Source organism: Vigna umbellata, chromosome 5 (genome assembly GCF_029865625.1).
Source record: "Vigna umbellata cultivar VRB3 chromosome 5, Vumbellata_1.0, whole genome shotgun sequence".
Lineage (NCBI taxonomy): Eukaryota > Viridiplantae > Streptophyta > Magnoliopsida > Fabales > Fabaceae > Vigna > Vigna umbellata.
The window spans coordinates 53,340,383-53,355,637 of record NC_142169.1 but is presented as its reverse complement, the minus strand read 5'-3'; the positions used below and the strand labels follow the sequence as shown (position 1 = coordinate 53,355,637).

General features: G+C 30.8%; 1 protein-coding gene across 2 annotated transcripts; it reads left to right on the top strand.

Annotated features, from left to right (window-relative positions):
- The first annotated feature begins 4,566 nt into the window (after positions 1-4,566).
- On the top strand, positions 4,567-6,663 carry LOC124835208 (uncharacterized). 2 transcript variants are annotated; one of them, XM_088115451.1, is made up of 2 exons: positions 4,567-5,145; positions 6,152-6,663. In XM_088115451.1, the coding sequence occupies exons 1-2, from the start codon at positions 4,644-4,646 to the stop codon at positions 6,487-6,489; spliced, it is 840 nt and encodes a 279-aa protein (XP_087971577.1). In that variant the 5' UTR covers positions 4,567-4,643; the 3' UTR covers positions 6,490-6,663. The 2 variants fall into 2 exon arrangements, with proteins under 2 accessions (XP_087971577.1, XP_047166068.2); XM_047310112.2 differs by having other exon boundaries at positions 4,581-5,145; positions 6,149-6,663.
- Positions 6,664-15,255: the final 8,592 nt, after the last annotated feature.

The window sequence follows — 15,255 nt, the reverse complement described above, 5'->3', positions numbered from 1 at the left end:
TTTTCTTATTTCATTTTACTAAATTATAAATTTTTAATATTAATTTTAATAATTAATTTTAAGTTTTTTTCTTTATAGACATTTTTTCAATTAAATATATTATTAACAATTATCATTTTATATTACTTTAATAACTAGGGGTCTTTTAGTAATTTTCAATTTCTACTAATTAAACAATTTTTTTTATCTGTTACATCAATCAAATCTTACACTAAGTTTTACAAACTTTACCTTCAAATCCACTCTCACTGACCTCCAAATTCACTCAAATAAACAACAAAAAATTTACCCTCAAATCCATCTACCTACTCTCCCTCAAATCATCTCCTCCAAGTGAACAAAGCCTAAAAGTTTTATAAGAGAGGTGTTGCTATAGAGACATACCCTTTTACAAACGTCCTATAATATCTTAAAAGTCCTAAAAACCTCTCAACTAACCTTAAGGTTAGTAGAAATAGGCCATTGTGTAACTGCTTGTACCTTACCTTGCTTCATGGACACTCTACTACCCGAGACAATTTGACCCAGGTAGTTAACCTCTTGCACTCCAGGAAAAATATTTTGATAACTTAACAAACATTTGATGTTGTTGAAGTAGTTGCACAACTCCTTGTAAATGATCCATATGTATTGCAAGAAGTAGTGCTTTTAAAATGGATTGGAACAGTGAGTCAACTTAGATCACCACATATTCAAATTGAATTGGATTGGAAAAAAAATTGAAATTTTGATAGGGGTCAATTTTGAGCACGACCCACTAAAAACTCAATTCATTCGAATTGAACTCGTGGTGAGTGGGTTGGTTCACAAACCTACCCAATTTTTCTTTTTTTATGCTGCTTTAAGATTATATTTGTAGTTTATATTGATTTTGAATTGTATTGTATTTTTTCGAATTGCTTCAGACTTCAACATCATTTTGGACTAAAATTTATTAGAAAAAAATTGTTATTTTTTGGAATTAAAAAAAAACTTATAATTAAGTGAATCAACCCGATTAATTCACTAACTCTTGATAAACTGGGTCAAATTCAATTATTTTTTGTTGGTCAATAAGTGAGTCTAATTAGATTGACTCAACTTGTGACGGATGGAACCGAATGACCAATTTTAACTCACTACTAAAAAGAACTACAAACAAGAATATCATTGGAAAAAACAAGGACAAATTTCTTTAAGAGTCCTTTGAACACTTCATTCGTTAAACTTTGAAATGTTGTAGGGGTATTTGTAAGGCCAAATGACATAAAAGTCACTCATAATGACCTTGATGTGTTTTGAAGGCGGTTTTTTACCAATACACTAGTTTCATCAATATTTGACGATTACCCGATCTTAAGTCCACCTTTGAGAGGAATTGAGGTCTAAATAGTTCATCTAAGTTCATCAATTATGGGATTAGAAAATTATGTCCTTAACTGTTATAACATTAAGGGCTTGGTAATCAGCACAAAATCTATGTGCTCCATCTTTCTTGTTGACAAGAATGATCTAAGAAGAGAAATGCCTTGTGTTAGGGATGACAATCCCCTCATCTAACATGTTTTGGACCATTGTCTCAATTGTTTTTTACTGTGTTGATACTTGTAAGGTCTGACAATTTGTTTCTTTTGACTATGTTGATACTTGTAAGGTCTGACTTTGACAAGTCTAGTACTAGTCAACAAAGGAATAGAGTGATCTTGTGATTGTGTAGGTGTAACCCATCAAGGATGGAAAAAACACCCTTAGTGTCCAACAAAATAGCCAACTTCAGTTCCATAGTAGTGAACAACTCTAACAAATGATTCTCAAGTATATCTTGATGTTGAATTAGAATCTCCTATTCTCTCCATATCACAATAACTATATATTAGATCCTGCTCACACATAATCCTTCATATGTGGATTGAATGTTTTAATTTTCCCAATTACTATATTTTTTAGTTTTGGTAATCTATTTCTACCTAGTAATTAACTATTATATTTTCTGATTCTTCTATGTGTTTTTCATCATTTTTCCTTTTCCTAATTTTACTTGTAACATGTAACAAAATACACATGATATACTTTATGGATTTTATTTTATCCATATATTCACTGAATGACATGTTTATAATTTCTACTAACTCTTCTATGACAATGTAACACTGCTCAAATAACCTCTCAATATTTGTAACTATATTTTGAGGCTTATCTCCATCATTTCTAAATTATTTCATTTTTTTCTCAATTTTTTCAAATTTTCCGCTTCTGTCTTTTTACCCATTGCATGGATTTCTTCTATCATTCACGTATTAAATGCATCTAGTCTTAATGGACAAATTTTTTCAGTCATTAGCAAAATAATACCAATTTCTTTAAGAAAATGATATACATTGAAACAAAAAGTCCAACCTAAGTTTAAAAGATAAAAAAAAAACTATACATTTTATGTAATATGAAACCATTTTATATAATAAAAAAATGAATATATATCTCTTTAATTTCTATAGTAATTATAAGTTTAGTGCATTTAGAAATTAAGTTTTTGTAACAAGTCTTGTTATGAATAAATTGTGCGTAGGACTTAGTTTATAGAGTCACAAAGTAGCCTTACACAATGTCACTCAAGAAAGTTTTAAATGATTAAAAAATGTTATGTGATTATCCAAATAGATTCATAATTTTTGGAATAGTTTATGTGATAATCGACTGTCATTTATGGTAACTAATTATCACATAGATAAAACAATTTTTAGGAAAGTCTATGTGATAATCGATTATCATCTTCTAGTAATCGATTATCACATTGAGAAAAAGTTATGTAATAATTTATTATCTCTTAAAATAATTAATTATTATTTACAATTGTGGCTTGACTTTTAAGTTTATTGACCTAATTTTCAGAAGAGAGAGTCTATATATTTTGGCTAAGCCTAGTTTCTAAAACAAATTTTCATTCAAAGGTTTAGAGTTGTGATTGCCAAAGAAACTCTCTATGTTTCTTAAAAGAGGCTTTGTAAGACCTAGTGTGGGTAGAGCAATAACTTTTACTGTGTTCTTGAGTGATGTTCTTGCTAGGAAAAATTGTTCATCCTTTGTGTAACTCAAATGAGGTGTTTCATTCCTTGTGTGATTAAAGGAAAGTGTTGTTCATCTCTTATGTCTTCTAGAGAGGTGTTTTATAAACTTAAACTATCTTGTATATGATTTGTGATTGTAAGTTGTGGTTTATTTTAGTGATTGGTTAATCTTTCTTTAAAGAGATTAGTAACTAGACGTATGATCTTTTTAATCTGAATCAGTATAAAATTACTTGTGCAAATGTTTCTTTCCCTATACTCTTTATTTTTATTGTTATTATTTAAAAATAAATCAATTTTAATTGTAAAGTCAGATTTTAAAAAGGGAAAATTTTTTAAAAGCACAATTTTGTTTAAGAAACCAATTCACCCCTTATTGATTTTGTCAAAACATGATTATTCTGTTGTTCGGTTCTAACAAATGACATTATAGTTTGCTTTGATAGTCATTCAAAAGTTTCAAAACTAGTTGCATAAAATCAAACCTTTGTAGAAGGTGTGTCTCTATTAATCGACCTCCTTTCTTTACTAGTGAAAATTATCCTTTCTGGAAAGTCATGATGCAAATCTTTTCAGAGTATGTTGATAGAGGTGTTTAAAATGTAATGTTAAAGAGTCCATTTCTGCCTACTGTAACTATAAATGATATTTGCAGGAATCAAAGCCCTTCTCACAATGGATTGTGGAGGAAATTAAAAGGGCTTTCATCTACTTTAACCCTTGATGAGTTTTACAACATATTTGTATGCAAAAGTGCTTAAGAAATGTGGAAGATTTTACAAGTAACTCATGAAGGCATAGATAAGTTAAACATGTTCGAAAAAAACTCGTTAATCTAAGAATACGAGATGTTCTAAATACAATAAGGCGAAACTATCTATGGCATGTAGAACCATTTCACACATATTGTCAATAAACTCTCTAGGTTAAGTAAAAATTTTGATATTCACAAAATTAATATAAAATTTTTGAAATCTTTGAATAGGTCTAAACAACCAAAGGTCACCATAATAACTTAATAACTTTTGTAAAGAGCATGTTATTACTCATAACTTTTATGCATTTAGAATTCTTCAACAAAATGAAGTCGTAGAAAAAAAAGAATAGATGAACTTACTACAACTTTATTATATAATGTTCCTAAATATTTTTATAATATTGTGATTACTATTTATTATGTTTTGAATAGGATGTTTATTAGATCAATTTTAAAAATTATTTCTAGTGAACTTTTTAAAGGAAGAAAATTCAATATTTCTCCTTTTAGAATATTTGAATGTAAATGTTTTTGTTTTAAAAACAAATTTAAGAAAAATTGATTCTAAAAGGTGATGATTCTAAATGCAATGTGATGATGAAGAATATCTAAGCATTTCATGAGATGTATCTTAACGAGAATACTCTTTTGTCAACCTGAAGAACTTGAAAAAAAGTTAACCATCATTGTAAAGATTTTTATTAGACAACATAAAATACATCTCAAAGTAAGTAACCACTTGCAAATATTTTAAATTTTTTTTGTATAAATGTAGATTTTGTTTCGCGGATAGAGTCGAAAAACATTTCTTCCAAAAAAGTTTGCACCTTTCGCACATCTTCATGGCCCCAAAACCGGAATCCGAAACCAGGTCGGGTCTGAGGAAGCGAAACGGAACAAGCATCTCCGAGTTGATTTCCGTGTTGCGCGACTCGTTCCTGACTAGCGACTTTGACCGAATCGAGAAGGTGTTATTGGCGCGGGAAGAGAGGCTGGAGGCAGAACTCGACGAGAAGGAGAGAGAAATTGGGGCCCTCAGAGAAAAAATGGCTATTGAGAGGTTGGGGAGGATCAATGCGGAGTTGGAACTGGAGAAGCTGAGGCAGAAGAAGGTGGTGAGGAGTGATAATGGGTTTGGTTTGGATTGTGAGATTGTTGTGAAGAGGAAAAAATGCAATGTTGATGGTGGTGGTGACGTGAAAGGTGGAAAAGTTAGAATTTTGGGAAAAAAGGAGAGAAGGGTTGCTGCGTTGGAGAGTGAGAAGGGGAGGAATGTTTGTGAGCAGAAGAAGGAAGTGGTTGGAATCAGTTTGAAGACAAATGAAGGTGGTTTAGGTGCTTCAGGTATGGATATTTTTTTCCTGCTTTTTTTTCTTCCTAATTGGCCTATGTGATTGTGGTTATTTGAATGTTTGTTGAGATAAAAGAGGAATACAGTCTCAATTTGGTTTTAGAAGTAATGGGGCATTAAATTCTCTTTGTAACTCTACTATGGCCATTACTTTACCTAGCTTGGTCAATGCTCCAGCTATTGACTGGTTTATCTTCAGTTTATATCTTTTGTGAATTCAGGTCCTACTTGGTGGTCATTTTTGTAATCACCTTATTAGTAGTTCATTCCTCTTGTTCATGTCATCCTTCTATGGATATGGCCATATGAAATGAGTGTGGAAAAACAAAGATTCATTATTATGTCAAAGAGGATTGTGCATATTTTCTCTTTCAGATGTTCTGCTCATGGTTTGATTACTGAAATTGTGGTTTTACATTTTCTAAGAGCTTTGAGAACTTGATCTCAGAACCTGCAACTGTTGTGGTTTTACTTTTGAGTCTGTTACCTTTATTTCTCTCTTCTCGTAGAGCTGGATTGTTTGTGTCGTATAAACCAAACAATTTCTTATCAAATCAAGTTTGTTGGATTTCCTACCATATTTATATCTAAATTTGACGGAAGTATAGATCATCATCGCAATCACTTAAAACTTGAGAAAACCTTCCCATCAGACGAATCAATGTCACTTGAATTATGACTCCAACTTCAGGTGGGTTTATTTAAAACCCTCTGTTTAAGCCTTTACATCTTAATTTTTAAATTTTAAATGGTAAGGAATACTACCTCTAATATTGAAATACTAGAAATTGAGAACTTGAATAGTTCACTCAAGAATATATTGTGTTAAATAAGTTGATCTTCAATTACTCATGGATCCAAATGCTGAATTTTCTATAAATACTGCCAAATTTTTAATTTTATACTGCGCTTCATTTTCTAAGCTTCTGCATAAGGTGTTTTTTTGTTGATTAATATACTATTGTGTAGAACTAACATATCTCTCTGCTATGCCAGAAGTGGGGAAAATAGAAGATGTTATTATTATAGGAAGTGACGAAGATGAAGCAACATTGGACAAGAAAGAGACTGGTAATGACCATCAAAGTTCAGCAGCAGCATTCCAAAAAAATCTTCTGACAGGATTGACTGCAAGCATTGGGAATCTGAAAAGGAAATTTGTTTCTTCGCCCAAATTGGATGCGAATGTCTTGAAGGGCTTGGATAGTGATGATTCCTCTTCTAGTTCAAGTTCCAGTTCTTCTAGTCCATTTGATATGGATAGTCTACCTCTTCCAAAGAATAAGAAAACTAGTACAGATGCAACAAGTCTTAGATTGAATTCATTACAAAGGTAAAGAGGCAGAACATAGATGTTAGGTAATATAGATCACATAATTGAGGGTGGGAAAAGGGAGAAGTGCCGTGGTGATGTTCGGGTTTTTCTTGTGGTATATGTGAGAAATTTTTTGGTCGATAAAGTTATCATTAGAGTAGTTTGTTTAAAGTTATAAAATTGAATATGTTTTGCATGGTGTGAATAATGGTAATATAGCAGTATACGAAATAACATGTTGCAGAGAATGAATAAGAGGGCGAAAAGTGCTTAGAACAAATGCAGAACGAATCCCAATGGAAAACCTAAGACCACAGTGGGTACAACCACAGTGGTTAGTTCAGTTTGACTTTCGGTCTGTGTGGTTTCGTCATCTCAGTACCAACCTTCCCGCGATCTATGCCTAGAAGTTTGAGAATGATGGACCGAACTTTTTCAAACTTCAACTCCTTGATGTTACATAATTGTTGTTCTAGAACTAAGAGGTGCAGTAACGATGATACATCATCTAGAGTCACTGATATCTCACTCACAAGAAGATGAAAATTGTTCGTCTTGAAGTGTCATCTTTCAACTAATGTCAACAATTATCCTTTATAATTCTTTATCTGTGTAGTCTTATGAAATGTCGAGAGGCATCAAACTGGAATTCAACACAAATTGTTGAATTCTCTCATCGTATAATCCTAATTTATTTAACTTTTTTTTGGGAGATCAACTTGATTTCCTCTTGATCTTACATAATAATATTTAATGCAAATTTTATTCAAACTAAACATTAAGCATTAAAATTAAAGTTTTCATTCACCTAGAATTGTCAAAAGGCATAAACAACAACAACACAATGCGTCACAACAACAACACAATGCGTCAGTAAGGAAAGATCTTGTGGACCTCCTTCAAATCTACCAACTTTCTCATCTATTTGATGAACGGCATTCCTTCAGCATACTCCTCAAGTGAAGGATCTTTTAAATTCATTCATTTTCAAAGTTGATGTTATAGGTCTTCTCTTAACTTCATCTTATGAAGAACTCTTTACCCAATAACTATATACACCTCGTATTCTTGTCATTTCGGTCAAAATATAATTTATTAAATATAGCATAATTAAAAAGTTAAACAACATAATAAATAAACAAAATTATAAACATATCCAAAACTAAACAATATTTAATTAAAATAAAATTATATTAAATAATTTATAAAGCTATCTAAATACTAAACAAAAAATTAAAAACAATTTAAACTCAATAAATTATATCCTTATTAAAAACTATAAAATATAAATTAAATAAATATTAAGTTATATAAACTACAAACCTATCCAAAAACTGCTAAAAAGGTAATTAAAAAAATTTAATTACAACAAACAAATTTAAAGAAAAATCGACAAATTTATTTTAAAACAATTAAACTCAATAAATTATAAACCTATCTAAAACATAAAAAAATATTCATTTAAATAAAATTTAATTATATAAATTACAAAACTATTGAAAAGGCAACAAAATTATTTAAAATAATTTTAATTACAAATTTATTATATTAAATATAAATTAAAAAATTAATTCAAAAAATTATTATTTTATAAATTATTAACCTATCCAAAAATTAATTATATAAATTACAAACATCCAAAAACACAAAAAATATTTACATAACAATTAATTAAAAACATATTAAATAAACTAAAAAGTAAAAAAATGAAAAAAAAAACATTGAAACTTTCAACATATTTGTAAAATCGTTCAAGGTTTTAATAAATTTGAAAAACCGTTCAAAGTTTCAACGAATTTAAAAAATCATTAAAATCGCTAAAGTCTTGAACAAATTTTGAAAATCATTAAAGTCTTTAACGAATTTCGAAATCTGTTGAATGCGGATTTTTAAATCCATTGAAGACTTCAATGATTTTTTAAATTTGTTGAAGTCTTCAACGTTTTCAAATGCAAAATGTTTAAATCTGTTGAGATTGGTATCGTGCAACGAAATGTTTAAAAGCGTGAAAACAGTCAATAACCAAGAGGGGATGGGTGAATTGATTCTTTTAAAAGTTATGAGTTTTAAAATTTGAAAATTAAATATGAGAAGACATTATATGAAGAAGTTATTTTAAGGAACAAAATTTGTTATTTAGAAATGAAAGAAATTACAAATGTTGAACATCCTGTCGAATGCCTTTCATGAAAGTGTTACATGTTTGATATTGATATTTTTGAGAACTTGCTTAAAGAGGTAACTAAAAATAAAAATATTGAAAATCCAAATTTTAATAAAAAGGACTTTCATAAAAGTAAGCAAGCTCTTAAGAATAAGAAAACTCGTAGGGTATGGGTTGAAAAAGGAGTTGTCTGTTATAGAAATTCAAATGTAGTCCACATGTTTTTATTGTATGAAAAAGGGACACACTTCAAACAAATGTAGAATAAAACATTATGGTGTTCCAAATGGGAGATATGCTTGGATTCCTACTACAAAGTAATCTTCCTCTAATCTCAATGGACCCAATTAAGATTTTGGGGACCAAAACTCTATTGTTTTGTTTTGCAGGTTACATTTTCAACATAAAAATAAGGCTCTATGGTATCCTGGTAAATTTTAAAAGCTTTGAAATAATTTATGAATGTTAGATATGTCTTAGAATTGAAATTTGAATCAAATTTGTGTTTTTTTGTAAATCATCGTGTAATAATCGATTATAGGAAAGTCATAATTGATTATCTTTGGTCCAAGAAACATTTTTTGATTCGCAAATAATCGATTATTGTAGGACATAATCGATTATCTCGTGAGTTTTTAAGAATATGGGTTTTCATATAGTCATATTATTAGTGCTTTTCTAGGAAATTTTTTTGAAGCGATAATTGATTATCGTTAGTGATAATCAATTATCAGTCGACGTTATTTCAAAAATTAGTCGTTGTAACGGTTCAAAACGGCTATACACGACTAGTTTTTGAGCTTTCCTCTATAAATATTGACCCATAATTGATTAAAACCCACATTTGCACCCAAACTTTGTCCAAATCAAGATCTACCAAGCTTTTCTCTCTCATTCTCCTTACACTCTTCTCTTTCCAACTCCTTACTCTTCAACTCCATGGTTGATGCAAGACGGAAAATGCCTACCCATAGAAGAACTGAAGGTTCTTCTTCTTTTCTTCCTTGTGCCACTCGACCTGCAACACTTGAAGGATGGTTATCTGATCCAGAGAAGCAAGTCAAATTTTCTCATTTCTAGTAGGACAAGAAAATCATGTCATGCAAATATGTCAGATTGGGATATTACCGATTTTATGGTTTTCAATTTCCCAACCTATTTGAAGATCAAGGTTTGCAACACTTTGTTGAGTAGAAAGACTGCATTTATCCTGATCTTATAAAAGTTTTCTACTACAATCTTCGAACTCGTGATGGCGTAGCAACCACCAAAGTCAAAGGGGTCTATATCACACTTGATGATGATATCTAGACAAATGTGACCATGATGACCATGATGACCATCAGAGATGACGTTGTCAAAGTTCATCTAGGCATTGAAGGTTTCAATCATCTTCTCGCGTTTCAATCTTTTCTTCGAAATCCACAACAGCAACGGGGCGCTGACAACTTTTGGTGGGAGGATTTAACGTGGATGAAAGATTGATCCACTACTTGATAGTATGGGTTCTCTGGCCTTGTGCCACAAATCATGCCTAATGTTTTGAACAAGATCTTCTCATCATCTATGATCTTTTAAATCATATTCACATTGATTGGCCTTCTCTTATCATTGACACCATGTTGAAGGTACAAAAGTATCCAGCCTACCATCTTCCCTATGCCCCCCTTGTATCTCGTATCATTGAATACAAATGAGTAAATGTCAAAGGCGAAAATACTCATGTTATTCAAGCTGTGGGCTCGGAAATTGAAGAAACCACGTTGCGCCAAATGGGATTTGTGGCTCATAGTAATATTTTTCTCCAGAATGAAGCTGATCAATATGATGTAGATGAAGATATTGATGCTCACATGGTAGAACCAGTAAATGAAGTTGATATATCTGCAGTCAGTCCTTAATCCATTCCTTCGTCCTCATCTTTCTCCATTGAAAAGCATCTTGCCAATCTCTGAAGGCAAATGGATGAGATGAGTATGCTTCATCAAACAATGCATGAAGAACTCTTTGATATGCATCAATCTCATTACAACTATATTATTGAGCATTTTGAAGATTTTGATGTTAAGCTAGGAAACATTGAGGATTGTCTCAACTTTCAACCTCCTGATCAACCACCTAGTCCTACTTTTTAAATTTATATGTCTTTGTGTTTGAATGCTTGTTTTCTTGTATTTCCTATTTTATGATGTACCTGACTTTGCTTTTATGAAATCTAAAATTTTATTATCTTTGGTTTGCATCTTTATTTTATTGAGGGGAGCAAAATTTGAGGGGGAGTCTTTCCTTCTTCTGACCTTTTTGTTTATGATCAAAAAGGGAGAGAAACATTATAATAAGTGTGGTTATTGTTTAAAGCTACTAACATCTTTATGCTATTTGTAAGTATAAGACTATCTAGATAAACAAAAATGTTTTTAACAAAGAGAATTTTTTATCATCATAAAAAAGGGGAACATTGTTACCAACGAGGAGCATTGATGCCTTGAAGTTATTTTGATGATGATACACTTGAGGACTTGAAGATTCTATATTGTATGTTAAAAGCATTCATTGTAGAAATCATTGTATAAGAATCGTTTTGCAATTGTAAAAACACTTAGAAGTTTCATAAATTAGTGATTCATTACAACAATAATCGATTATCACAGGAGATAATCGATCATCACAAGCCAAAAAAGAAAAGGATTTGTCGTTGCAATAATCGATTATCACAAGGGATAATTGATTATCACTACAAGTTTAATATTGTCTAAGATTCGGCAATAATATATTATCACTGGAAGTAGGGATCCGTCTTTCTAGTTATTGACCCTTGGCCTATATATACATTATTCCTAAAACTTGAAGAGGAAAACTAAACTACTTGAGAGCACAAATCAGTTCTGAGGAAGTTCTCTAAGTTTAAGTGTGAGTTCCATCAAGTCTTGTTAAAAGGAGAAGCTTGTGCTCAGTGTGTCTAAGGTCTAAGCGGTTCTCTTCAAGTTGATTAAGCTAGTTTCTTTCCATCGTGTGTCGAAGGAAGGTGTTTTTTGTTCTTAATCTTTGCATTATTATGATTGTAATATGAAACTAAATTATAGTGAAAAGGTTAATCACTATTTATAGTGATTAACTTCTAGACGTAGAATTTGTTGATTCGAATCAGGATAAAAATCCTTTGTGTAATTTTCTCTATCCTTATACTTTTTGTTTACAAACTGTTCGATAAAATTACTGAAAGAAAATCATAATTTTTAAAAGAACCAATTCACCCCTCCCCTCTTAATTATTGATTGCTTTCACGCTTTTAAACATTTCGCTGCAAACTATAAGCCATCAAACAAAAGCAAAGAAGCAAAGACTGTGGCAGGCAAAATGAAAAGAAGAAATATAGCGAAGGAATTGAGAATTTTGAAGGAACAAAATGCAAAGAGAGGAGAGGAGTGGGGTACGACGTAGAGGAAGAAGAATAAAAAGAAAAGAGATTAGGATTTTGAAAAGGTAAAAACTTATGGTAAAGGTATTTTTTTTTACTCGAGGGTACTTCTGTCCCTCAAAGAAAATGGGGGGAGAGAGTGATGAAAGTGCAGGGAGAAGCTCTCTTAAAGAATAGGCAAGGAAGCATAGGGAAAAGGATGATCTTCCTTGCAAAGTTTCAACTGAGAAGAATGAAAAATATATGTCCTATGTGCTCAATCACTAGGAAGGGTCTAAAATACCACATGCTCAACTTTCCATTCTTCCTTCCTTAATGAAGTAAGATCCCAATGAAAGTTGTCCTTCTTTAAGAGTTTCATAAGAGATGGTGTTAGAGACACATATCCCTTTATAAACGTCCTATAATATCCATAATCGTGAGCAACTCTAACCAATGGTCCTCAAGTACATCTTGATGATGAATTAAAATCTCCTATTCTCTCCATAACACAATAACTATATATTAGGAGATTTTATTCTCCCAATTACTCTGTTTTTATAATTCGGGTCATCTATTACTACGTAGTTATTAACTACTACATTTTCTGATTCTTTTAAGTTTTTTCTCATTTTCACTTTTCCTAGTTTTACTTGTTACGATGAACTTGTTAAAAACATAACAAAAATACATATGGTTTACTTATATGGACTTTATCTTATCTCCTCTTCACCAAATGACCTGTTTATAACTATACTTAGAGGCTTATCTCCATCATTTCTAAATTATTTCATTTGTTTTCTCAATTTTTTCAAATTTCTCCCTCCTTTCCTTTCTACCTACACTGTGTGTATTCCTTCTGTGTGTATTCCTTCTGTCATTCAAATATTCAATGCATCTAATCCAATTATCCTACAACCTAATGGACAAATTTGCTCAACCAAATTCTTTAAAACAGTTCATAACAATAAAAAATTATTAAAAATTTTGAACTTTTTAAGAATACTAAACATTGGAATAAAAAGTCCAACCTAAGTTTAAAAAATACAAAAAAAAAAGCAAAAAGAAACTATACATTTAATGTAATATGAAACCTTTTTAAACTTCTATGTCATTCTAACATCTATAAACGTAACAAAAATTTAATATATATCTCTTACTTTCTATGTTAAGAAATTATAAATATTGAAATCTTAGGTCAATGTTGATTGGGTCTTAAAGTTCACTTTTAATTTGATCTTATGTCCAATGTTTGTTGGCAAAAGAGAAGACGAAAGATATTTTGATGATGATAAAAGTAAGTCCAAATTCAAACATGCAAAAAAATATTGGAAGACTTGTAGTTTAGTATGTTTAGAAATTAAGTTTTTGTAATAAGTCTTATTATGAATAAATTTTGTGTAGGACTTAGTTTAGAGAGTCAGAAAACAGTCTTGCACAAGATCACACAAGAAAGTTTTAAATGATTCAAAAACGCATTTCGATTATCCAAATAAATTCAATTTGTTTTGGAAAAGTTTGTGTGATAATCGACCATCACTTATGCACATAGAGAAAACAATTTTAAGGAAAGTCTATGTGATAATCGATTATCATCTTTTGGTAATCAATTATCACATTGAAAAAAGTTTTCTAAAAAGTTTTGTGATAATCGATTCACTCTTGAAATAATTTATTATCGGCAACAATTGTGACTTGACTTTTTAGTTTTTTGACCTAATTTTCAAAAGAGAGTCTATATATTTTGGCTAAACCTAGTTTCTAAAACAAATTTTAATTCAAAGGTTTAGAGTTGTGACTCCAAAAGAAACTCTATATGTTTGTGAAAAAAGGTTTTGTAAGACCTAGTGTGGGTAGAGCGATAACTTCCACTGAGTTTGTTCTTCAGTGATATCGTTGTTAACGGGAAAAGTTGTTCATCCTTTGTGTAACTCAAAGGAGGTGTTTCATTCTTAGCTTAATAGATTATTTTGTCCCCAGTTTTGGTGAGTTGTGTCAATTAGATCCCTCCCTTTAAAAAAATGTCAATTGCGTTTTGCCTCAATCAAGTTCCTTCCGTTAAATACTCACAAACAGCTTCTCTACAACGTAACAGACTTTTCTGTTTTTGTTAGTGTTATCTTTTCGTTCTTTTTTCCCTTTTCTTCTTTCAACTATAGTTCATTTTTCCCCATACTAAACTAATCATACATAACACTCATGCCATTTTCTGTTTTCGCTACCTCCCACAACTCACTTCAACAAACCTAGAGAATTTATGACCCAATGTTTGAATTACCGCTTGAACAATATTTTAAATTTCTCTATATTCTGCCTGATGAAAAGAATTATTAAGAGAGTAAAAACTTTCATAAATGATATATTTTTTTTATTCTTAAATTTCGAAAGAAAAAAAACTTAAGAGAGTGTTTCCTAAATTATCACTTAACGAGAATTAAAAAAAAATTACTGCTTAAAGTAACATTAATTTTTCTATTATCAATAGTTTTAATATTTAATTGACTTCTATAAATACTATGATGTAAAAATGAAAGATAAAATTATAATGGTATAACATTTTTATTAACATACTTAAACTTCCCTTTTAACCTAAAGAAAAGAAATATATTTTCCAAAATAAATAAAGAAAAACTCAATTCAAAGTGAAAATGTAAGCCAAGAACTTAATTATAACATATACTTGTTTCCGAAATCCCAACAAGCTAAATTGGCCAAATCCGTCCGTATAATGTTTTTAAAATGAATATATAAGAGGCACAAATATAGAAAACAGAGATAATAACCATAGCTAACATATACCTCTTTCTAACATCCCAATCAACTAATGTACCAAACCAATTTATAGCTCTCTCCCATCGATAAACCTTTTTTCGGTAGATATTTTGTGGGACTGAGAGAAGTACCTTGCTGACGTATCTTTGTTGCTTCTAGATGTCTGGGACGTTTGCTTCTCTTCAATTGTTGTCATTCGCTCCCCTTTCTGTAAGTTGTTCACGCTCCTTCAGCTTGTACCACTCGTCCACTTTCGCCAACAGAGGGGGGAGGTACTTGCGAAGATACTCCGACACTCAAGTCAGGCGTGAGTTATGGAACCTCAGGTCTCAAGAAAGCGATTTTATTATCACTATAGAATATTGTCTAGTGTCAATAGGACGTAAGTGGAACGTCCCTGGCCTTTGGCCCTTGCCATTGTATTTATAATTGTTTCATAAGCCAAAATAAAAACA

What these genes read in the sequence shown, in the direction of transcription:
- LOC124835208 (XM_047310112.2), top strand. Translation starts at nt 4,644, where the DNA reads ATGGCCCCAAAACCGGAATCCGAAACCAGGTCGGGTCTGAGGAAGCGA. An exon ending in AGGTGGTTTAGGTGCTTCAG is followed by an intron (nt 5,146 to 6,148) that starts GTATGGATATTT and finishes CTGCTATGCCAG; the next exon opens with AAGTGGGGAAAATAGAAGAT.